Source organism: Bombus pascuorum, chromosome 8 (genome assembly GCF_905332965.1).
Source record: "Bombus pascuorum chromosome 8, iyBomPasc1.1, whole genome shotgun sequence".
NCBI classification, from domain to species: Eukaryota; Metazoa; Arthropoda; class Insecta; order Hymenoptera; family Apidae; genus Bombus; species Bombus pascuorum.
The window spans coordinates 4793867-4819005 of NC_083495.1; the positions used below are offsets into that span (position 1 = coordinate 4793867).

The 25139-nt window shown below is 39.0% G+C and overlaps 2 protein-coding genes and 2 long non-coding RNA genes across 11 annotated transcripts; 2 read left to right on the forward strand and 2 right to left on the reverse strand.

Moving 5' to 3' along the window:
* Positions 1–1623: 1623 nt before the first annotated feature.
* LOC132909969 (uncharacterized) lies at positions 1624–16096 on the reverse strand. Of its 4 annotated transcripts, none has more exons than XM_060965266.1 (4): positions 15957–16096; positions 4095–4361; positions 3799–4011; positions 1624–3713 (listed from the first exon to the last, which is right to left on the reverse strand). In XM_060965266.1, exons 2-4 carry the CDS (start codon positions 4353–4355, stop codon positions 3375–3377), a joined length of 813 nt encoding a protein of 270 aa, XP_060821249.1. In that variant the 5' UTR covers positions 4356–4361; positions 15957–16096; the 3' UTR covers positions 1624–3374. The 4 variants fall into 4 exon arrangements, with proteins under 4 accessions (XP_060821249.1, XP_060821248.1, XP_060821251.1 ...); XM_060965265.1 differs by having other exon boundaries at positions 15961–16092; XM_060965268.1 differs by lacking the exon at positions 15957–16096 and adding an exon at positions 4490–4822.
* Positions 15956–19126, reverse strand: LOC132909967 (putative uncharacterized protein DDB_G0290521). Of its 2 annotated transcripts, XM_060965262.1 has the most exons (5): positions 18966–19126; positions 18695–18881; positions 18306–18646; positions 17971–18072; positions 15956–17847 (listed from the first exon to the last, which is right to left on the reverse strand). In XM_060965262.1, exons 1-5 carry the CDS (start codon positions 19024–19026, stop codon positions 17684–17686), a joined length of 855 nt encoding a protein of 284 aa, XP_060821245.1. In that variant the 5' UTR covers positions 19027–19126; the 3' UTR covers positions 15956–17683. The 2 variants fall into 2 exon arrangements, with proteins under 2 accessions (XP_060821245.1, XP_060821244.1); XM_060965261.1 differs by having other exon boundaries at positions 18306–18881.
* A 613-nt stretch (positions 19127–19739) lies between these two features.
* LOC132909981 (uncharacterized) lies at positions 19740–21437 on the forward strand. Its single transcript, XR_009658649.1, has 2 exons — positions 19740–21005; positions 21223–21437. It is a non-coding gene; the product is annotated as an uncharacterized LOC132909981 (long non-coding RNA).
* A 237-nt stretch (positions 21438–21674) lies between these two features.
* On the forward strand, positions 21675–24121 carry LOC132909982 (uncharacterized). 4 transcript variants are annotated; one of them, XR_009658652.1, is made up of 3 exons: positions 21847–21861; positions 22723–23677; positions 23895–24121. It is a non-coding gene; the product is annotated as an uncharacterized LOC132909982 (long non-coding RNA). The 4 variants fall into 4 exon arrangements; XR_009658651.1 differs by lacking the exon at positions 21847–21861 and adding an exon at positions 22252–22266; XR_009658653.1 differs by lacking the exon at positions 21847–21861 and having other exon boundaries at positions 22865–22879; positions 22946–23677.
* The last annotated feature ends 1018 nt before the right edge of the window (positions 24122–25139 follow it).

Here is a 25139-nt window from a genome sequence, read left to right on the forward strand (position 1 = left end):
TGTATCTAATTCCTATTCGTATTCGTTTATTTCGTTCGCTGTTGATCGCGTGCGTAGTCGCGGTGTATAGCTCGTGAACCAGGTCCTCTCGCTAGATACTCGATCGTTGAAGATCGTTGAAAACGCGCTCACGGTAATTCTCAATCGCTTAGTAATGTTTTTCTAGAAAGAAGGAGATCGTAAATCGTTTCCGCTGTGTCGTACAGATCAACAGCGGGATCGACAGTTTCTTTAGATCGTATCAGATTTACGGCTTCATGCATGTCTTTGCGTACGCGCATTAGTGTCTCCATTATATAGGCTTTTTCTAGTAGGCTAGAACGCGGTTTCGCGAATTTCACTCGGTCAAGCCAAAGAAACTTTCCCGCTATACAATTAGTATTTGTACTTTGATATTGCTAATTCAAAACGAGACACGAGATCAAGAAATTTAAGTAGCGGTGGCGAGAGTGGCTTAGAGCTCGCGCAAAGAAACGAAATACGTATGTAGTACGTGAGTTCTAGAAACACACTGACGACGTCGCACCGCGACGCGAAGACTCGTCGTTTCCTCGTATCGATAGATCGTGTCTCTCATCCGCTTCCTGTCGCATGCATCCTTCACCTGCTTCTCTTTCCCTTCTTCTCGACTATATGCGTCACAGCAACCGGTAGCTATAGTTTTTGCACGACGAAACATTCGACGAACGAACAGCAAGTTCGTATTTTCGGCGTCAAAAGTTTCGCGATACACAGTCTAAAGTCTATCACGCGCGACTCACCAATCCACGTAAGATGTAAGTATGCGAATACAGTACGTACGTGATAGCACGCGACCCAAGTGTTTACACGTTTCTATGGAATTCCACGACCTCTTTTCGTTCTTTCTTGTCCGTTCGAGAACCTTCGTACATACATATATTTCCTCCAGGTTGTGCGGTTTGTCCTCCGTATACGGAATACAGATACAGATCGTACTACCGATCGCTTAGCTTTTCGTACGAGCGATGAACGTTCCTTATCAAACTAATTCTAAGCGAATAGCGCAGGTTCGACGCGATCGTCGCCGAGTCTTCTCACCGGTGAAAGTGGAATGGAAATCACATCCTGCTCGAGTAGAGCAAACTCTTGCTCACGTGTCACAAGTCTCATACGGTCTACGTCTAGTGAATGCAATACAGTACGACCCGCGCGAGAAGAATGTTAACGTAGATTCGAAACGATTCAAAACTAGTGCGTTTCGACGTATACCGACATCTAGGTACTTACTAGGTAGGTAGGATACGAAAAGAAAGTCAGCCACCGATTCGAACGGCGTGGAAAGTGTCGCTTTGGTTCCGGGTACGACGACCCACCGATCTTCACGTAGTCTTCCACACTATTTACTTACATACGACGCATGCTTAGCGACGCGCGGCATCGGTTAAAACGAGACAATAATTGTCGAAGCTTGCTTGCGTCCTCTTTAGACGCTTCATTCCCTTACGCTGCCAAATATATACGTAATTGTGTCTTTCGTCGTTTTTTCTCTGTAATTGTAAGTAAGTTGTACTACTTACACTTCTATCCAGTACGATAGTAGATATTTACATATAGTATATCAGTTGCATAAAATATGACAAAATAACGCAAACGAATGCGATATATCTATTACGTAAACTTACTATTTATTAGCATAATTATTACATGCGAAACGATGGTCGTAAACTTACATATCAAAATGATTAACCAATGCGGATACATATTACGTAAATGTAACTATACAAATATATTTATATCACAGTCGTAGACAAAGAAATCAATACGTTAGTCGATATCGAAGTTATTTCGTACATACAATCAAGTGTGTAGAGATCATCACCGAAAATCCCTAGTGATTTGAAGCAGGCAAACACGTTCGATAGTTATTTCTCACCGATAAATGGATTAACGGTATGCTTGAACGCGAACAATTTAATTATTCTCTTGATATTCCTTATATGATACGTTTTAACGATGACAACAACGACACTACGCGTCTTTGGAACAGAAAACACTGTTTAACCACGCTTCTCCATTCCCATTTTTCCTATCTCTCTCTTTTCTTTTTCCTTCTCTCTTCCATAATTTTTTCACACTCTATTAATCGATGCCAATAACGTTAATAAGCTCTGTCCAGCAGTAAAAGTCCCATGTCGAAAAACGGTCAGTGGTAACGATCAACGTCGAATAACGAAGATACGTGTTAACGCTATTATCATCATCATGTCTATGTTTAACGCGTTCTTCTAAATATAGGACGAATGATAAAACCAGTCTTATCGCAGTCGTTATTCGGACAGAATTCGTTAGTTCGAAACGCATTACGTTGGAAGAGTGATAAAATTTCTTGGCTGAGCATTCGAACGCATTATTAAAAAAGGAAGCATTTTGTCGTGAAACCGTTAGGATGCGACACAATAAAAATCCACGAAATTTGAAAAATGCCTTCGATTCTCTGTTCGCTCCCCTCGACTCGTGTTTCATATCCCACCCACACTACGTATAGTATCTATATATATATATATATATAGTACGTACATGTATTGAATTCATTTGAATTTGTTCAAATGGGAATTTTTTAAATTTCAGAACGATTCGTATATAACATTAACATTTTAATTCGTCGTGCCGCATAAAACTCACTGACAATACAACTACAGCGAACTTTAACGACAAATGTGAAGACAACGATCGAAATGAGCGTGGAATCGCTCGTTAATGATGAATGCCAAATGTTTCCAAGAGGATATTACTACAAGAACTCTTAAATAAACTCTTAAACTCGCACCAAGTATTTCAAAGACGAGATGTTGTATGTACCATGGGTTGTGCTCCTTCGAGCAAAATCGTTGAATTCAACGACATTCTTAAGAACACAAACCTTCGAAAGTTACGATTATAGTAGAAGGAATAATAGGCTATTTGTTTTGATTTTTCTTTTTCTCGATTCGAGAATTTCTTGCTTTTCAGGCATCTCCGAACGATCGAGATTCATAACGATTCTTCTTCTTCTTCTTCTGATTAGTTGTGTTTTTTTTTTTTTTTTTTTTTTTTTGTTAAGTCTTAAGAAAAGAAGGAAGACGAAAAAGAAGAAAAAGAGAAGAAGAACAAAGATTAATTGATACGTTCCTTTTGCTTTCTTCTTCTGCGATATTATATATCGAGATAAAACGCAATAGAAAGGCGATAGATCTGGCAAATCGTCTGATTTTGTTCGTCCTCGAAAGCTCGAAGGGTATATGCCATATTTTTCAGGTAATCTTATCTTATCGGATACATAGATCCCTAGAACATAGGCGCAATAGATGAACGAGCAACGCGACAGAATCTGAACAATTCTACGGATCTGAACGATTGCCCGGTGTCTCGTTATCTCAAAAATTTGCTTCCAAAGAATTTTCTAGCTCGTTCAAAGGTGGCACCATAGTTTGAAGAGAAAAATATCGGGATCGATCGGCAGCGTCGACGCTCGTCACATGCTGAAATTGACAGGGTTGGCTGATATTACTCTTGGCCGGTAAAACCACTTTCTTCTGCACGGGCTTCTTCTTTTTCTTCCCTGGTATCGAGAGACTAATGTTCTCTGGACAAGAAACGAGTCTTTCTATGTGTTGCCAAAGGTCGTTCGCGGCTTTCGGATTATCGAAGCTGAGTCCCGCGAGGCGCGTGTGATCGGACGAAAGACACATCGTATGAAAAGCCGGACCCGATACCTGCGAAACATCATTTTGCAAAACGAACTCTAGTCGTTTAGAATTACTTATAAATTACCAATTAGCCTGACAACATCTCTTTTACCTTGTACGACGACAAATTGTCGATGGTCTCCCTCCAAAGAGTAAAACAAGTGCCACGTTCAGCCAACAGAATTTGAATCCGCCTCTTGGATCTCGATCGGGTTTCTCCAAGATCCAAAACTACTACGGGTATGCCGGTAAACCGAAGCTCCCATCTTTCGGTTTGCGAAGCGCTTCCCAGATACAAGTTGGCCAACGACTCGCAAACGAACACCTGTTGTTGTTCGAATGAAATAAAACGATAATACAATACAATTGCTGAGCATTTTAGCAAAGAGCACACACAGCTTCGCTTACCTGAGACTTCAAACCCCTGAAGAACGTTTCGAGTTGTTCCCGTTCCATCTGGCTCACTGGCTCCAAACGCGATTCATCGCTGTTTTCAGAACTATCGCTACCTTCATAGCTAGACGTGGCTGAAGTGTCTGCCTCTCCCGTCGACGATAATCGCCTCCTCGCAGCTCCACTGTATTCACTGTAATAGGAAGAACTGTGCAGCGACAGGTTCGACTGCAACGTAGGGCAGGAAGATGCGTATACCGGCGGCGGGGCATTCATCTTTTCCTGAAAACCAAACAAACGATTGCACTTGTTCGATCCGAATCGAAAGCCCATAACCACAACCCTCTTGTTTCTTTTGCAAGACGGAATAGAAGCCAAACGAAAACAATACAGATATTATACGAAGGTACCAAGATCCATGTCAGTGCTCTGTCATTCGATCGTTCGTTTGTTCCGAGTTAACAGGAAATGTTTCTCAGATATCTTTTCGATCTTTTGACGATTGACCGCGTTTAGATAAAATGTTACACGAAAGAACCATCGGTGATGTCGATGACGCGACACGATCCACGATTATTCCTTCGATCCTGTCCATCTGACTTCTTCACGGGTTAAATTTGACGGCGACGATTACAATGACGTTGATGGCGCGACGACACGTTCTCTGCGCTAAAGAACAAAATGGTACGTGTTCGATCGAATACGAAATGTGAGAGGCACAGTCAAAGTGAGAAACGTAAGGGACACACTATCCGATAGTAGCATGGATAAAGCTAATCAACCAATAACGTTTTAGCAACGACCCACTTAATCATGGCGAGAAAAGTTCCACTCTTGTCCGACCTTAATTCGATCACAGCGACGCCTTTAACGAGTTAGTCGGGTGAGTAATCACGGTCTAAGTGCATGGGTTGTCGCATCGTCGCACGGGCGATGCCATTATTCGGTCCCATCGTTAAGAATTCCCTGATAAAAGTGTCAGCCTCTCGATTAAAATTTGACATCAACATCTCGTCCGATATTAGAATACATTACGTATCTACGTTTACCGCGAAAGTGGGAGAAGGACCTCTGGAAGGAATGGTCGTTTTCGATGAATTCAACATTGTCGTAATGTTAAGCGCGCGCATAGGTCGAAAATGTCATACGTAGAAAGAAAACAATGTGAACCACCGCGTGACGATGAGCGACAGAGAGCAGTCTCTACGAGATTTCTTTCCATCTCCGTAATGCGTATACCATGTATATTAGGTACGCGTAGCGTAAGGAAAAATTAGAGAAAATTTGGGCAAAGCTATGCTTGTACCTGTTATTGTAGTAGCTGCCCGCCCTCACCGGTGTGACACGCCCGCATATTTGGTTTACGCTTTTCAAGTAACGATATTCCTACACGCTCGAGGATCGAAAGGAGAATCGATCGAGAGATGGCGGTTCGTGTGCGAGTGTATACGAAACGCATTGTGCGTGCCGGAAGCGCGATATCTACGTTATCTATAACGATATAACACGCTCGACAAGGATGCACCATTGTTTCAAACCGGCAAGAACTTGGTTCTTGGTTTTGCCCGTAGATCAACTGCCGATAAGTATGTTCGCGGACTGTTTCTTTTCGCGTTCTCACGGGACGACCGATTGTTCGCGGCCGTGGGTACAAAATTCTCTGTGCCCTCCCATCCTAGAAAAATCTTGAGGACGAATCGAAATCGATCATTATAACAAAACGAAAGAAAACGCTGACGAACTAAACAGCGACGAAACGTGATTCTACTTGTAACTTGACGAACACGGATGGATGGAGAGTATGCATACGCGCAGGAAATTCGTGGGAGTAGTCGGCAAAAACGATTGTACAGAAAGAGATTATTGATTGATCATCGCAGGGAGGACGATATTCGGAAGAAAGGAGAAATCGATAGCGTGTTGTACGTACATTTAAATATTTCGACACTCGTATAATTGCAAATTGATTATTCTTATAATCGTAAGAAGCTGCACGCGTAAGTAGCAAGATAATTTGTATTAATCTTAACGCGAGCATATTATGTAGATATACTTCTCGCAAAATTATCTACACTCGTAATTCGTACGATGACATCATTCCCATCGCTACTTTCCAACTGTCACACTTATATCGGATCTCTCTCACGCGGAACGCTTTCTTCTCCATTCCGCTATCTCTTTGCCTCCATCTTTCAGTCGCGTCGTTCTTCTTGCGATGCGCGACGAACGTTCGACGCTGCGAGTAGAAACACGATAAGCGCTTGGTAAAACGTGCCGAAACCTGAAACCAACTGTATCGGACGTACGAAGCTCTTTTCAGTTCTCCTCGCGTCATGTCATTGTCCGCCGCATATTATTGTCCGTTATTACATACCTTCGTTGTGCCCTTGTTTCGCGAATTACGCTTACCTAAGGCTGCGTTCAAACATCGTGGACATTCGCGTTTATTCATTTCATACGTGTTTCATACGTACGTATATGTTTCATACAACTAGGTTTTCGCGCCCCCACCGATCGATCGCCAGCCATTCAATAAACTCAGGCTATAGAGAGCAACGAGATCGGTCTGCGTCTCTGTGAATTACTATCAAACGTCCGTAGTTTCCTGGTATAGCCATAGTTGCTGTCCACAGAAGCTGCACACAATAACGACTGACAACGGCAGAGACGTCGCGTCGTGTTACTCGAATAACTAACCATGAGTGAGCAACAAGTATCGTAATTATTACAGAGCCGCGAACGACGGCCGTAACGAGGCATGCCGTCATCTTCGTCAACAACTGGCTACACCCCAAAGAAATCGTCGACATTGTCGAGTTCGTTGTTTTATCCACTTGGTATTTTGATATCGATTATCTTGTGCGTATACTACTGATTCCAGTATGATAGCTTACAGTAGTTCGTGAGTTACGTAATGGAAATGTAGTACGAGAGACAAACGGACGAGTCCAATAACGAATACCTAAGTCGTTGCTCGTTACGTGTTAAGTATAAGTAGTTACATCTTGTTGTAAACACGCATATCTATATTTATTACATTTTTTTGCTAATGATTTCCGCATGATTCACGTATTATCAAACATCCGTAAACGTGGTACATCGCGTATACGATAAAACCAGAACGAGATGTCACCGTACGTGCGCATTCGATGCATGCAAATATTTGCAAATTATCGGCTATCAGGCCGCGAAAAGAGAGAATCGAGACACGTAAGCTTACGCAGAAAAGCTCTTGGTTCGGTTGTCTAACAATTAGAGTAGTCTACGTGCACGTGTCAGCGCAGTTACGCACGCAGCTCTTTGTACGCATACAGTTACGATCACCGATGCAAATGACCGAATCTCTATATATGTAGCTATGTGTTTTCAAAATATCGTTCGGAAGAAAGTAATAGATACAAAAGGGTTTTCGTAACTCGAACATCGAGTATGTAGCAAGTGAGATTTATACGAAAGCGATGTAAACGGAAAACGTTTATCGATGGACGATACCATAGATAAAGGTTATCGAGATTTGAACGTCGTCGCGTCGTTAGTTGGCGATTCGTGAGAAGCAGACACAGTGCGCAAAGACGATAAGAGCGTCGACTATCTCGCAGAATGCACGCGATATCAATTTAGAGCTGATGATTTGTTTCCGCCTACGTAGTCTCTTAGTCATCGAGTCCCCTCGTTGAATATCAACCGGACAATGTGAGATGTCTTTGAAATTGCGTCGTCAGATACATATGTATTATATATACGTATATGTATAGTGTACATATACGTACCCATGCGTATTCCTTTTTCTGCTTTATTCGCCCGTTCATTTTTCGTTAATATTTACCGCCAGCACCAGCTTCGATACGCGTAATAACGCCCATGTAGGTGAAGTGCATACATTTGCAACGTATCGAAAAACGCGGTAGAACATGCGCGTAGATTCTCGTCACGTGTTTACATGTTACTCACGCAATTAGTCATCGTTATTGATACAAGCGGAAAGAAGTTTCTCATTCTCGAACAAACACGTATGTATGCATATGTAGTACGTAGGTGCTTGCATACCCATAAGTTGATACGGAAAACTAGCAAGAACGTCGAACGTTGTTAACGTATGTCGTGGTTAATTGCGTAATATCGCCAAGCGATTATTCACTCTTAACGATCAACGATTCATCTTGTGTAACTATTCGTAACGATTCATAGGAGTATAGCAATATCGGTTATAATTTTATCGGACATACTTTGAGAAATTCACAATTATCTCGTTCACGTTCTTTACACAATACTGTGGTCTTCTTACGGGTTGCCTTCTTCTCGAGCGATCTCAGATTTTGCTACTTCGTCACCAGAATATGCAAATAGTATCTGCGATCGAGTCGATCAGTTCTCTCGATTTTATCATAAGTTAAGGCGATAGGTGTTGCAATTATTTAACTCCTAACGCGTTATTACAATTCGACTTTCTTTATCCGCCCAATTATGTTTTTTCTCATATATATTCATATTTCCTTTTTGTTTCCTTCGTCGTGCATCTATCATTGTTCTCTATCGTAATTCCTTTTCCTCTTCCTTGTACCATGACACCTGGCTTGTGCTCGTTAATTTGCTAAATAGACGAATAAACAAATTACGCGTCAACGAAACGATATCGTTTCAACTGCGACGTCGATCAATAGAACGAAATTTCAAACCGTTGCGTGATCATCTACCGATACGATTACTCGTTTATCCGTTTCCGATGCGTAATACGCGTACGATTATTTTGTCAAAGAAGATATTCAAGTTTTCACGTAGGAACGACGACAGTTTGAGCGCGAAGGATGGATCGATGAAACAGGGTTCTGGGAACAGGTTATCCTGGCAGAGGGGAGGCTGGAGGCGAAGAACCTCGATTCCAAAGCTGCCCTTCGGCGTGACGTCATCGTCCGCTATGCATCAGGTTATCGTTCAGAGTTGGCGTTGCTCAAGACCACTTACCACTGGACGAAAAATATTCCTCTACCATTGTCGATAGTTATTCGATTCTCCTTCTGATATTCGCAAAATGCTGCTCGAATATAAACATCGTGCTCTCTCTTTTCTCCGCCTCTCTCTACCTCCTTTCTCTCTTTGACAATCAGTTGTTTAACGGGACTGCTTTTCGCTCTGCCGACTCGTTGTTCCGTTCGGTACAAGCCATATTAGGGTTAAGTTCCTTCTCCCACGTTAGAATTCTCTCGGCAGGGTATCTTGTTTAAGTCGAAGCGATTCTCGTGCGCGAGTTTGTATAACGAGGAAACGAAGGCGATCGAGCGTATCTCGGAACGCCGCCAGGCTATAGGAAATATTCCCTCGTCTACTCGAATGCGAAAACGCGCAAACGAAACGTTCCGTCTGCACAAATGTCCGCCCTAGCAGTCTGGTCACGTTCGCGGAACGTGAGTTATCGTCCTCGAAAAATAATAACGCTCTGTTCAGGGCCAGCTCGTATCGTTTACCTTCTACGAGTGTGTCTACGATTGTTCGGCGAACGCGACGTCGTGCGAATAGCATTTATTCCCTGTTCACCTCTTGTTTCGATGCTTGATTACCCAAATGTCTAGGAAAAACAGTTTCCGTGCCGATCCTATTTTATTTCGTTCAATGCTGATCAAAGTTGCGATTAAAACGGCAATCTCGTGAGAATCGTGCGAATGCGGAGTGCGAGAACGCGAGCCGAGTTATTCGCGTTCCGTCAGGATTCTCCTTCTGCAGATATACATCTTTTTCCTTTCTAGACTCGTTAATACGCAGAACCTTTTCAAACCGACTCACGCCGATTTATGCCGCTATATTTATAGCGCTTTGAATAGAGCTTCCGCTGTTTCTGCTACATTTTTCCTAATAACGACAAGCACAAAGTGGCACGAGAATAATTAAGTAACGTGCAACCGATACGAAATCGTTCTTGTTCCAGTAGTGACTATAATACCATTCGTGTTACCTGTGAATTCACAAGAAATTACATAAAGTCGTTTTAGTCTGCGGTGATAATATATTCTTGACGTCGTGTCAACTCCTTCGAGTTTCGCGAACAATTATAGCGAACGTTAAAGCCAGTAGCGAGACTCCGGTAACAAAAAAGGAAATAAAGCACTCGAATTTTTATGGTCGGCCCAAGTCGCGGTCTTTTATGTTCGCAAAGATTCATAAATGAAATATGTAATAAACAAGTATATGTAAGCGTATATGACGTAAGCGTCACGAGTATTGTCTGCTTTCGACTGGTTTGGGCTAACCGGATATGAAACAGACTCCCAAGGGTTAAGTTAAGAGGCATTAACGGACAAACAGAACCGTTAATGATTCATTAGCTCGTATACCAGGATCACGGCAGTTAACCGGTCACTTTAGTTCACGTGTCCATTCGAGATACAACTTTATACGTAATATCATTTTGAAACAGCTAAATAATATAAAACAGTACGGTTCGATATTTTAACAATACCTCGTGGTGCGATTCAGTCGTTACCGCGCTCGCGTTAGATAACGTTTACGGTCACTATGCGTCGATCAAGAAACTTGTATATTAAGTTTTAGCAGCGGAGGCTGAACCGGCCGACCTACAAATCGTAAATTCGACCTTGTTCCAACCTGTCCTCTCGGTCAGTCTTCCTGTTTCGAACGAGGTTTTAGGGTCTTGACACACGATGCTCGCTCGTGAGAAGAAGAGACAATCTCTTCTATAGCTCTGGATATTTTCCAATTGCAAATGATAATTTATCACTTATGGAGAGAGTCAATGTCCTTGCCTATTTTATTTCTTAATTATTCTGTCAAAAGTCTAGGACGAGTAGTAGAAAAAATGTCGACGACAAACGATTTCGATGACGTAAATAAATTAAAAAGACTCGTAAACTAATAAAATATCTTCAACTAAATGTTTACATTTGCGCTCGAATTTAAGTCTACGGTAATTTTCCTCCTTTCTCTCTCTCTCTTTCTATCGAATATAGCGTAAAAAATTTTTTAAGTTCCCTAAAAGTCATAGTCCCTTTTAGTCGAATGAAAGAGAAAACGAAACGAAACGCGACATACTGCTCCGGCGTACCGAGCCGGTTGCGTAGGACAATATAGGTACATATATTCGTACAGATTGTGTCCGTCATTGTATCTGTTTAACTCGTATACAGTCGTTTCTGCATCGTTGCTACGTTTCGATTTGGCTTATTCACGGTTAAACAAAAGGCAAGAGATACAATTGAAAAAAAAGCAAATCTGGTTATTTTCGTTAAAATAAAAAATGTGAAGCATCGATTGCGAGTGGAAGCAGATATGTCCCTCTACTCTACGTATGCAAAATGTGCGGTGAAGATGCGAGGAAAGGAACAGAAATAATTTGAAGAGAAAGAAAAGATGCGCAATGGTTTCTTCGGTTGTTTGTATTTTTCTTAAGCCGACGATAAATCTGCTTCATCGGAATCGTTGTTCATTAATTTCCCCGGCTCTTCCAAATGTGGAAGACGTCGTAAAACCGGTTTAATTTAAAAATGTGCGTAGAATCCATCTATTAAAAAAAATGGCTTGTTTTTTAGAGGCCAATAATTCTATCGCCGCGATTTTACAAGTCTGGAGCGTGAAAAGAAGAGTTTGGAAAACGCAAGAGAAGAAGAGAGAGAAAACGTAGGTAAAAGTAAAAGTAGTAAAAAATGGACGCGCAAAGTGCTGATAAAGTCATCGACTTACGTATCTTCTTCGTATTCGTTCTTTTCTTTACCTCGTATGCACCGAATGATATAAGTCCGAATCTTTCGTATACAAGTAAATATCGCTTCTTGGCATTGATAGTAACGCAACTCAAAAAATGTTTCTATTTTTATCGTGTAGAACGTTTTATTTATAATTTCATTAGTCTTGTGTCAGAGGACAGTTACATTAGTAAAGCTTGTATTTGGTATTTTCAAAAATGTCAATTTTAAGAAGTTTCTTCTTTAAAGTTTATATTTTGTAAGTTGTTTCACTATCAATGCCAAGTAGCGGTATGTACGTGCACGTGTTTAGGTATTTATATGCGCTGCACCAACAAACACTTGAACTTGACGCAAGACCATTCTAAACGGGGATACTAGAAGGATGAAATCAACAGCCCTTTCCAACCATCAACAAGTAGGTTGTATCTCTTTATCTACATCGCATTTACTACATCATTATAAGACGATAACCTCTATGACAACCACAATTTTGTTCATTCCGCTTCTAAAATACGAACCAATAGATATATATTATACATATTTAAATGTTACAATAAAAAATCGTACTTCAACTCAAATCGTACCCATACTGGTTGTACGACATAAACCATCGTTTATTTTTCTACATAGATAACCGACGCCTAGAAGTTGAATTTGTCTTTTTTTGGTACAATTCAAAATATATATTATTTCTTAGGGTGCTCTAAGATTATTAATGTATTACATATTGTCAATATTTCAAGATTCTTAACTAAAAGAATCAATATGTATCGTCGATACGATATTATCAACATTATACGATTATATGATGTTGAGGACTTTGAAATATTGACGATATTATTGATTGTCTGAGGACAAAGCCTCATAAACCGGTTTCATTCGTTAAACCTCTCTTACTCGAAAAATTCGATAAGAAAAAACACTATAATTCGAAGACCTTAGATTTTTCCTTGAGATGCGACTTAACGAGTATACCCACCTGTATACAATTATCGACAATTATCTATGCATATGTCTGACGCGTGTAACCGTTAAAAATAAAGAACAAATTTTACAGCTACGCAATATGTAATTTTGATAACTAAAAGTATAGAATTAAAGAAAAGATGAAGCGAAGACAAATGTGAACACAGTGGTGGATGTTATGAACACAGTGCGATAAGCACCAGCTACTTATTTATTTAACCAAAAAACGTTGATTCTTCAAAGGTTCTCGTACAATGTCTCTTTGAAGTTGTATCGTCTGGAAAGACAGAGTCTCATCGCCAAACGAAATTGTATTAGTATCTCTCCTCCATTGTATCATGGAAGCGAAAGTTACGAACAACCTCTTAGGACGAAAAGTGATTTTATACGTCCTATGATAGAAATATGGAAACTGGTCGAATGTCGCGAGCATCTTTTTCATCGCGAAATCCGAGTATCTTTCGTATCGTGACCAAGGCGAGATTCCTACACTGGTTGGGAAGCGACTCGGGACCAACGGAAAAGTTTACAGAGAGAAAGAGAAACCAAGTGTCGGGAGAAAGGTGAAGAACGAGAGGCTAAGGAGACCGGACGATAGGTCGATGAACCGGACAAGAGCCCTGGGCCTCATTGCGTCTTCTTCTGTGTTCTTTTTCTTTCTTTTTCACTTTGCCCCCTTGTCGTTATATTTCTCTGCTTCGGACCTTTGCATAACATAAGTGCGCGTGTCGTATTTTAAATCGCGAAGAACACGAAATACCTCGTTCGTATTTGGATCGTATTTAGAGACAGATACTGGATGTAAAAAGGAAGATAAAACGAAAAGCAGGAAAATGAAGTGGAAACGAAGTAATGCGGAAATGCGAATAAACGTAACCGTTGTTAACGCAAAATGTATCTTGTTGTAGTAAGTAAGCAGCCGAGCAAAATGCAATCCGATTTCTCCCCGATCGTAACTTTCAATGTCGTGGGTGAACTGGCTTCGGCTGGCGGGTTTCGGTTGCTCGTAGCGTGAACGGATATCCGGAGAATCGTGCGGTTCTTACTCTCTCGCCAAGTTCTAGATTCCTGATTTCTCTGACCGCGCGAGATTCATACTTGAGCAGCCATATTACATATATATAATAATGTATATATATAGTATAATATAATATAGTATAGTATAATGTATATGTATATAGCGCACGCGCGCACACACACACACACTAATTACTATATTCATACGTGTTAGTGGACATACATATATATACGTGTCGACAAGTTCACGTAACAGCGAACAAACGCACTTGGAAAAGCTTGCGTGGAATCCTATCGTCCCTCAAGTTGTTTCTTTCGAACTTAGACTCGCTCAATAAGTATTTCCACTTTCCGCTTTTTACCTGCGATTACTAGTCGCGACATTTCCGTTGCGTCGTATTTTTGTACTCTAAACAAATGAACACATCAACGCAGTTACGACGGATTGATGTCAATTGTCAAAATCTAGATCCAGATCGATGAGAAGTTATCGTTTGTTGTGGCCGCGTTGTATTGAGACGATAATGGCGACGACACGATGGAACAACAGGGTTTCTTAAAAATTCAAAAAACTATCGTCCTGATATAAACGCGTTTTTCCCAAGAATTGTACTATATGTTCGAAAGAAAGAAAAAAAAAAGAAAAGCGGAGAATTTATATCAAACTGGAAACGAAAGGATATTCACCTTGTTATGAAACAATATTATATGTACAACAAATCAGGTTGAAAAAACGGTCGTGTTTGATACGATCGAATCGCAGCGTGTGCTTGACATACTTGTCTAATTTTCAGGTATGCTATCGATAGTCGGTTCGCGTGATTAGTTAAGCGATTTCACGGTTCTGCGTTCCTTCCCTGTCGTGCAGTTAAGTCGGTCCAACGCCTGCCAACGTTCCAACGATTGTTTGTGAACTTTATTCAACGGGTTCAATGAAAATAAATATGCTCAGTCAAATGATTACGCGTCTCTTTCTTCATGCTGTAATTATAAATTTCAAATTTTCCCAGTTAGCGTTTTCATCGAGTTAAGATATCGACCGTACGAATTGCGCGAAAATTAATTATTGTAACGGAATGGCGTGCGATGGGTAGACATCGATCGATTTAACGTGCACGCAACACTGTTACGGTTCGTAATCGCGTTTCCCTTTTGCTTCTGTTCCCGCGTTCTGATTTGAAGTAACAGACTTTTTCATCTCTCGAGAAAGAAACGAAATCACCGTCATCGTTCTTTCCTCTGCAATTCTTTCAAAAAAGATTTTCAGTGTCTTCAGAGAACAAGATACGTGTTTGATGGAGCGCGAATGTGCAAATTGAACTCGCAAACTACGGACGTTCTGTGTGTATTCAACTTTACGACTCCTGCGCATAGCGCAACAACGATTTACGGTTAACCGAACGCTTTGTTATCCTTGTTAACGGAAACTAATTGTAGGCGGGGACAAGTTCCCCTAACGAGTTTAACGCACCGAAGATCTTCGATCCCGGGATAAGCTCGTAACGTCGTGGCGATCCACTAAAACTACAATCTACAAAATCCAAGGGAAACAATGCGCACAGGTGGTTTAATGCAGCGGTCGTGAACAATTTTTCAAATCCTATCAATGAGTAAATAAACATTGTTGTAAATTAGGATACCTGCCTACTGCAATGGGTATTGTGGAATCTTGTGGTCGTAATCGAAATAATCCAGGTGTTTTTTGATATAAGTACAAAACAAAGTCACAGAGTGCAAAGGAAGAATCGGTCTATCTAATGTTTATAAGGAGCAACCAAAATGTAAAATTCGCATCACGTATCGACATAAATACAGTCACGTTTCTCGCGATTTACTGTCTATAATAATGATATTTCTCTCTCTCTCTCTCTTTATTGTTATTAATGTAGACAGACGGATCGGTCGCGTTGTTGCTTCCTTTTTCAGAGGAACGCCGATGTTCTTCGTTCTTATAATTTTCGAAGTTCGAAGCGTCATTGATACGTCTACACACGTTTGATCGAGTAACATTCGGGACAACGCAAATTCCAACGGTGCAAGATTTCGGTTTAATCTGTCAAAGATATCCGTAATGGATCTCGAGACTCGACATCTTACTCCATCGACATTTCGAAATATTTCGGCAAACTTGCCGCTAGTCGGCTAAGTACTGATTTATATACATACATAAATGCGTGTGCAAAAAAAATGATATACATACTCACACGTCCGTGCAGAGTAATCCGCGAAAGGCTGGGGATCTCGAAATCCTGTTTCACGTTTAGGGACGAACACGGGAAAGATTCAAACGCGTCGATCGTGCATGACTGCTGTTGCCACGATGACAGCTCGTTCGATACACCGATCGACACGCATCACCTGATTCACCGATGACGAGAAGCAACTCCTTCGCTTAGGGTTAGAACGAGTCGATTAATCGAAGAGGATGTGAATCGACGTCGAAAGGAATTTCTCCCTTCTCTTCCTCTTTTTCGGTCTTATCACTTGGCGACGTGGTAAAAGAGGACAAGAGATAGGCTACGAACAGAATAATGGAATGTTCGTGTGGTAGCAATTCTGAAAGAAACACGAAAGTGACGGAAAAACTCTGCCGAAACGACGCTCACGAACTGTGACGGTAGACTGTAGACTGAGGTTCCTCGCGGAGTCGTGGAGACTGAGGAGTGCTTGGCGCAGCTCCGACGAATCGAGTTGCTCGACCGCGCGCGTACCCTTGCGAGCAACGCCAGAATTGCCCAGAATTCCCAACGAACACCACCGTGGAGGCGCGCGAAGCGCGAACCGCTCTGGCCACCAGCACGTCCCGAATCTCAATTCATGTACTTAATCGCGCATCATGCACTGCCTCGCGTCGTGACGTTCAACACAGTTCATGTTTACGCACGCCTTCTTCGCTAATTTACTGTTCCTCCATGTTCTCTCTCTTTTTTTTATACTCGTTTTTTGTCACTTGACATCACGTCGTCCAAATATATACATTTTTTTTCGACGTATCCTTTGAATTTAAGCTCTTTCATAGTGTGTTCTAACTTTGTTTGAAATAGCCCTTCTCCCTCTGCGCCCCCTCCCAGCTCACTCGCATTTTGCATTTTGTGTTTGTCCTCTTCTCTTCTAGGATCTTTCTGCATATCGAAAATTAGATATTTACTTGTATACCTGAAAATATTACTATTAGAAATATGTTATGCAGAAAAATGATAACAGAAACACGCAATTTTTCCCGTATCGATATTTTCGATTTTGTCGACGTTCCTGTTTGTTGTTTCGACCGAAAGTCGATGGAAACCTGATAGCGTTTCAAGTTATTATTGTTACATGTTCAATGCAATTTCTTTGCATATTGGAAATAACGACGCTTGCGCTACTCTCGTGTGAGAAACATTTATGTCGAAAAGCTTGAATATAACGGATAACGACTGGTACATATCAAATCTATCGAGTTCGTTGCCTTTACATACACATCGATCCGCGGTGAATGGTTTGCTAGTTAAACATCAAATTAACTATACTTAATACACTTTTGTTTACAATTAATTTCATTCCCGACGCAAAGTTCAATGTCCTGACTTACGTGATTATTATATATATTATATCTGTAAAAATGTATAGATTGTATACCAAGGACGAAGGTTCACAACTTATACAAACCATCAATTACTGCTCGTGCAATTTTGGTTCTATCTTAAATTACATAAATTAAGCTTTTATTTTACAACTTTATAGATATATGTACAATATGCTATTTTAGTTATAATTGTCAATATAATTCTACTTCTTTCTTACTGTTAAATTTATAAAACTCTATGTCCGTTCGATACAATGTCTTTGTTTATCAAGAAGAAATGGAAAGACCTAGTTGATCGTTGCTGAGGCATTATTGATTGTTGTTGTTGAAAAAGCTGGCTTTACAATAAGAAAACTATTAGTTTATCTTACAAACAATACGATTACTGCCAAAGAGAAAATCATAGATGTAAATACAACAGTTGACGTTGCCGAATTGCATCCATCCGTATCGCAGACTATACAATTATCTTTATCTTTGCAGAAATTTGTTTCTGAGGTACAACCCTTGGATTCCGTACCATTCTCTGTAAAAGAAAAATACATGTGTAACTAATTAACAAAATCTAAGTTTTTTTACATGTTTCACGACAACACAAACTTCGGATAAACTATGTGTATCGAAAAAATATTATAGAAAAATGCCTTACCAGTTTTTGAATAACAGTGATATGTAACGTTGGTACTAACGGACTGTATTCGTGAGAATCGATCGATCACACTTCTACGCTTTCTATCAATATTCATGGCAGCTAAAAGTGCATATAAAAAACATATTATGTATTGTAAAGGTATAACAAATATAATTTGTAATTTAATTGTGCGCAACTATCCGATCTATTATATTTTTACTGTACGTTATGAAACAGGAGCTGAAACCCTTCTAATACATCAAAGGAACAACGATTACGAACTGAATCATACGAGATAAATATTACATTTATGCAGGATCCTATTACATAGGATTCTATGTCCATTTCATTACCTGCATGCGTGGTTGTAGTCGTGCCTTTTGTTTTATTCGGGACTGGATTCGGGGTTGGATTCGGGACTGGATTCGGGGTTGAATTCGGGGCTGGAGTCGGGGCTGGAGTCGGGGCTGGAGTCGGGGCTGCAGTCGGGGCTGCAGTCGGGGCTGCAGTCGGGGCTGCAGTCGGGGCTGGAGTCGGGGCTGGAGTCGGGGCTGGAGTCGGGGCTGCAGTCGGGGCTGCAGTCGGGGCTGCAGTCGGGGCTGGAGTCGGGGCTGGAGTCGGGGCTGGAGTCGGGGCTGGAGTCGAAGCTGTATTGGAGGTTGGAGTTCCTGGTTTAGTCGAAGCTGTATTGGAGGTTGGAGTTCCTGGTTTAGTCGAAGCTGTACTGGAGGCTGTACTGGAGGCTGTACTGGAGGCTGTACTGGAGGCTGTACTGGAGGCTGTACTCAAGGTTGAAGCCTCGGGTGTAGTCGAGGCTGTACTCGAGGTTGTACTCGAGGTTGAATTCGTGTCGGGAGACTTGCATGTTTCAAGTTTCTGTTCCTTACATGAATTGCCCTTGCATTGATAGCACTGGTGTGCTCCTTCCCCTAATGTAAAGACAAATATGCAGTATCTGTTCATATGTAAATTTAAAAATTATAAGTGGATATTTGATTGCACTGATACATTACCCGGTTGTAAGGCAACGAGTCCGATCGTGAACAAGATTATTAAAAATTCGTGCACTCTCATGTTTCTTACTATAACTATTTAATTCACGTCGATGCTACGAGTGTTCATCCACGAATGCTGAAAAGCTTGGAGGTGTAGAAATACCCTTTGCTGGCTTATCATGGAAACTTCACCCTTATCAGGATAGATATCTTCAATCAATATCACTACCTTGACAAGATACGCGATTAACGTATAAAAAATCGTATGCCGTTAATTTCTTGTTCCTCGTTATCTGTGTCTATTTCTTTATCGTACTGACCTCATTGGCGGAAAGGAAATTCTATTTTTCAACGGATCAAAGAAATGAAGTATCGTTGCGTGTGAATCATGAATCATTTTACATTCCATAAATGATATTAATTTTGCGCAATTTCACAACTACATATACCATACATCGTATAATGGGATGATACATTTAAATGATCAAATATATGAAGTAAAACATTATTTCAAATATTACAAGACACAATTTATTCAATCGTATCTATATCTTATACATTCCACATACTATTATCATTTTAAGTGCGATATTCGAGCAAATAAAAGAGAAAAGAACTTTTAGACGATGAGATATTGATATGCAAGTAAGAAGTTAAATATTCGTCAATGTTCAATTTTGTTCTATTTGGTTTATTTAATTCCTTTTTAATTAGATTTAATTTACCACAGTTGTTGGAGTATCTATTTTTCGAGTAATATCTAATTTATATTTTAAATTCTACTATCGCCGGTCGTCAAAAATTACAATGGAAACTTTTCTTTTATAATTCGATAAGCCATCGAGTAAGATAGATGATTATCTTGGGAAAAATAAAATTTTTAATTAAGATACAGAAGATAGAATCGATGTGATAAGATAAATAACGATTATACTTCACTATTCGATTAATTGCAACGATTGATCTAACGTCACTGAAAATAATGGCGAAACTAAATTCCCCAGTCATAGTGAAATTCATAGTGAAACTTCCCATAGTGAAATTTGATTAATCTTCCTGATATAATTTCATTTATGTCGTTCATAATATTCCAATTCAAGAAATACACAACGAGCGGACGCTCATCGGTTAATGCTACGGGGATACAGCGGAGACTTAATACGATTATTAAGATTTGGCGAACCTCGAATTATATGTATACGAGTCGCAAAGAAAGCAGGTAGAGGTACGATTGAAATATACAACGATGGTAAACAGGTGACTTTTATGCTCGTTATTACCTTTGAACAACGATTTCTGGCATCTATCTATACATATACGCAAGGGTTGCGGAAAAATTGCTGAAAGATCAATTTCCATGATTGCCCTATGTCTATCAACCATACAGTCATGTAATTCTATAATTTAAGAATATTGTTTAAGCTTTAGAAGTCTTATTTTTTAAGCCTTAAGAAGGAATCTTATTTCCATTTTCGTTATCGACATTCCAATATTCCTTACACATGAGTTGAAGATATACTCGATGTAGTTTAATGTAACGAATATGATAAGCTAAAATAATAATTTTGATATCGTAGAAATAGATAACTATTAAACATAATTTATGCTTAACAGACATAAAACGTGATAACGATAAACACGAAACGACAATAATAATTAACGCTAAAATGATTCTCACTCTAAATCGCCCACTACTCACTTTTCACGCTCTGAAAATTATTGTTCTAAGCTATCGACTGTAACTTACTGATTTTTTTTGTGGTAAGTTTACACGTTTAACCTAATGTTTTTTTTGGTACTTTTGATGGACAATATACAGGATATAACGATAGGTATTACTTCTTCGATAATTTTAACGATTTTTTTCCGGTATAAATAACGGTGTCGCAGACGATTTCGACAAACAGAGGAAGATTGCACAAGTTACATACATAGCAACAACAGACATCAAGAACCATGGAAGTCATGAGATTCTTACTTTGCGTTGCAGTCATTTTTATGATTGCTTTCATTTCAGCAAGCAATGCGAACCCAGAGCCTAATCCTTCGCCAGAGGCGGTAAGTTACGAATTATTTTATTCTTGAATTTGTTGTTTCTCCATGATCATCTTCAAAATATGTACATGTTGCTTTTTAGGAAAGGAAATTCGATTTCGATTAACCTCGATTTGAAAAACATTGAAAGTTTCAACAACGCGTAACTGGACCTGTTAAACTTGAATCATTTACACCTTAACTTGTACGATACTACTGGAATTTTTGTGTTTCTTTTCAGGATCCGGAAGCAGCTAACATAAAGGATATATTAGGAAAAATAGGAAAAGTGTTGGCTCACTTGGGATAATCGACCCCAACGATACGTGTACGACGGGTACAGGCACGACTACCGGCTTTTAAATATGACGAATTTAAATGCATATATGTATACGTAACTACGAATGTATACGAAACATGTAAAAATTAGCCAAATAAATTTTTTGTTGCTTAACTGTACAATTAAAACTTTTTGTCATTGCATTTTCTATCGACGATCCTTATTCCCTTTTTGTACTCCCGTTTACTTTTATATGATTAAAATGACACTAACTGTCATTGTTAGTTTCTAAACAGATAAGCGCATAAGCTATAGATAAACAGAATATAACATATTTAATCGTCATTTTCCTAGTATACACAGATATACCCATGATTACATGCTTTTAGCTTCACCTAGCTGATTAAGTTATTTACTGCTACTTCATTTAGTCCACTGTATACCTAGATAGAAACATAGTCCCATTCTACTTTATTAAAAACCTTATACAACGATACTTATCCGAAGAAAGCTAAATTCGCGATTATGTTCAGTATCAACGAAATCCCTAATCAATAATAATCAAAATAATGATCGAAATTATAAAAGATAATTACATAGGTAATTCCACTTCATCCTTATTTTTCGACATTCCTTCGAGTCCGACGGGCATGTCAGTATACTGTCCGCATCCAACGTCAAGACAGATTCGTTACGAAACTTTGTAGTAAATTCATTGAGCCGAAATCAAAGAAAGATATGCTCGAACAGCAAATTTTCAACGAAATTTTGTTCGTGCTTTCGATCGCGATCGATAATTCCTAATGGACGAAAGAGTGGCCAAAGTGTGAATGAAATGTTCTGTTGTTAAATAACTGCCAGATTTGACAGTGGATTGGTAATATTGTTTCGTGATACGTGTTTAAGCGTGGAAAGTAACATGTACAGTGTACTTGCTTGGCGTTGAAATAGCCGTAACGCGTATCTTTGTACGGAACGCGAAAGAAGGAGGCCAATGATATTCAAGTAAGAAGTTAAATATTCGTCAGAGTTGAATTTTGTTCTATCTGGTTTATTTAATTTCTTTTCAATCAGGTTTAATTTACCACAGTTGTTGGAGTGTCTATTTTTCGAGTTATATCAATTTTATAATTTATATTCTACTATTGCTGTTCGTCAAAAGATATAATAGAAACTTTTCTTTTATAATTGGATAAGTCATCGAGTAAAATAGATAGTTATCTTGGGACGACTAAAATTTTTAATTGAGATACAGAAGATGGAATCGATGTGATAATATAAGAAATGACTATGTTTCACTGTTCGATTAATTGCGACGATTGATCTAACGTCACTGAAAATAATGGCGAAATTTAGTTCCCCAGTTATAGTGAAATTCATAGTGAAACTTCCCATAGTGAAATTTGATCAATCTTCCTGATATAATTTCATTTATGTCGTTCATAATATTCCAATTTTAAGAAATACGCAACAAGCGGCCCCTCATCGGTTAATGCTATGTGGATACGGCGGAGACTTGATACGATTATTAAGATTTGGCGAACCTCGAATTATATGTATACGAGACGCAAAGAAAGCAGGATGAGGTACGATTGCAATATACAACGGTGGTAAACAGGTGACTTTTATGCTCGTTATTACCTTTAAACAATGATTTCTGTCATCTATCTATACATATACGCAGGGGTTGCGGAAAAATTTCTGGAAGACCAATTTCCATGATTGCCTTATGTCGATCAATCATGCAGTCGTGTAATTCTATAAATTAAGATTATTGCTTAAGCTTTAGACGTCTTATTTTTTAAGCTTTAAGAAGGAATCTTATTTCCATTTTCGTAATCGACATTCTAATATTCCTTACACATGAGTTGAAGATATACTCGATGTAGTTTAATGTAACGAATATGATAAGCGAAAATAATAATTTTGATATCGTAGAAATAGATAACTATTAAACATAATTTATGCTTAACAGACATAAAACGTGATAACGATAAACACGAAACGACAATAATAATTAACGCTAAAATGATTCTCACTCTAAATCGCCCTCTACTCACTTTTCACGCTCTGAAAATTATTGTTCCAAGCTATCGACAGTAACTTACTGATTTTTTTGTGGCGAATTTACACATTTATCTTAATGTTTCTTTGGTACTTTTGGTAGACAATATGAAGGATATAACGATAGGTATTACTTCGTCGATAATTTTAACGATTTTTTTCCGGTATAAATAACGTGTCGCGGACGATTTCGACAAACAGTGGAAGATTGCACAAGTTACATACATAGCAATAACAGATATCAAGAACCATGGAAGTCATGAGATTCTTACTTTGCGTTGCAGTCATTTTTATGATTGCTTTCATTTCAGCAAGCAATGCGAACCCAGAACCTAATCCTTCGCCAGAGGCGGTAAGTTACGAATTATTTTATTCTCGAATTTGTTGTTTCTCCACGATCATCTTCAAAATATGTACATGTTGCTTTTTAAGAAAGGAGATTAGATTTCGATTAACCTCGATTTGAAAAACATTGAAAGTTTCAACAACGCATAACTGGACCTGTTAAACTTGATTCACTTACACCTTAACTTGTACGATGCTACTGGAATTTTTGTGTTTCTTTTCAGGATCCGGAAGCAGCTAACATAAAGGATATATTAGGAAAAGTAGCAAAAGTGTTGGCTCACTTTGGATAATCGACCACAACGATACGTGTACGACAGGTGCAGGCACGACTGCCGGCTTTTAAATATGACGACTTTAAATGCATATATGTATACGTAACTACGAATGTATACGAAACATGTAAAAATTGGCCATATAAATTTTTTGTTGCTTAACTAGACAATTAAAACTTTTCGTCATTGCATTTTCTTTCGACGATCCTTATTCCCTTTTTATCCTTCCATCTACTTTTACGTGCTTGAAATGACACTGACAGTCATTGTTAGTTTTTAAATAGATAAACTCATAAGCAATATATAAACCGAACACAACATATTTAGTCGTCATTTTTCTATGATGATTACATGCTTTTGGCTTCACGTAGCTGATTAAGTTATTTACCACTACTTCATTTAGTCCACTGTATACCTAGATAGAAATCTAGTTCTATTCTACATTATTAAAAACCTTATATAACGGTACTTATGCGATGAAAGCTAAATTCACGATTATGTTCAGAATCAACGAAATATCGAATGACCTAAATAATAATCAATAAAATTATTAAAATTACAAAAGATAATTCCGTAGGTACTTCTACTTCATTTTTATTTTACGACTTTCATCCGAGTCCGACCGGCATATCAGTATACCGTCTATATACGCATCCAACGTCAAGAGAGATTCGTTACGAAACTTTGCAGTAGACTCATTAAACCGAAATCAAAGAAAAATATGCTCGAACAGCAAATTTTCAACGAAATTTTGTTCGTGCTTTTCGATCGCGATCGATAATTCCTAATGGACGAAAGAGTGGCCAAAGTGTGAATGAAATCAATTGTTGTTAAATAAGTATCAGGTTTGACAGTGGATTAATAATATTGTTTCGTGATACGTGTTTACGCATGGAAAATAACACGTACAGTGTACTTGCTTGGCGTTGAAATGGTCGTAACGCGTATCTTTGTACGGAACGCGAAAGAAGGAGGCCAATGATATTCAAGTAAGAAGTTAAATATCCGTCAGTGTTCAATTTTGTTCTATCTGGTTTATTTAATTTCTTTTCAATCGGATTTAATTTACCATAGTTGTTGGAGTGTCTATTTTTCGAGTAATATCTAATTTATAATTTATATTCTACTATTGCTGGTCGTCAAAAAATGTAATAGAAACTTTTCTTTTATAATTGGATATGTCATCGAGTAAAA

Bases quoted from the DNA above. Each gene is read 5' to 3' on its own strand.
- LOC132909969 (XM_060965266.1), bottom strand. From the start codon at position 4,355: ATGAATGCCCCGCCGCCGGTATACGCATCTTCCTGCCCTACGTTGCAG. The intron at 4,012-4,094 runs GTAAGCGAAGCT...GAACAACAACAG, and splicing joins TCAGGGGTTTGAAGTCTCAG to GTGTTCGTTTGCGAGTCGTT. The intron at 3,714-3,798 runs GTAAAAGAGATG...GATGTTTCGCAG, and splicing joins ACAATTTGTCGTCGTACAAG to GTATCGGGTCCGGCTTTTCA.
- LOC132909967 (XM_060965261.1), bottom strand. From the start codon at position 19,026: ATGAGAGTGCACGAATTTTTAATAATCTTGTTCACGATCGGACTCGTT. The intron at 18,073-18,305 runs GTAATGAAATGG...ATGCACTTTTAG, and splicing joins GACTACAACCACGCATGCAG to CTGCCATGAATATTGATAGA. The intron at 17,848-17,970 runs GTAAGGCATTTT...TTTCTTTTACAG, and splicing joins TCACTGTTATTCAAAAACTG to AGAATGGTACGGAATCCAAG.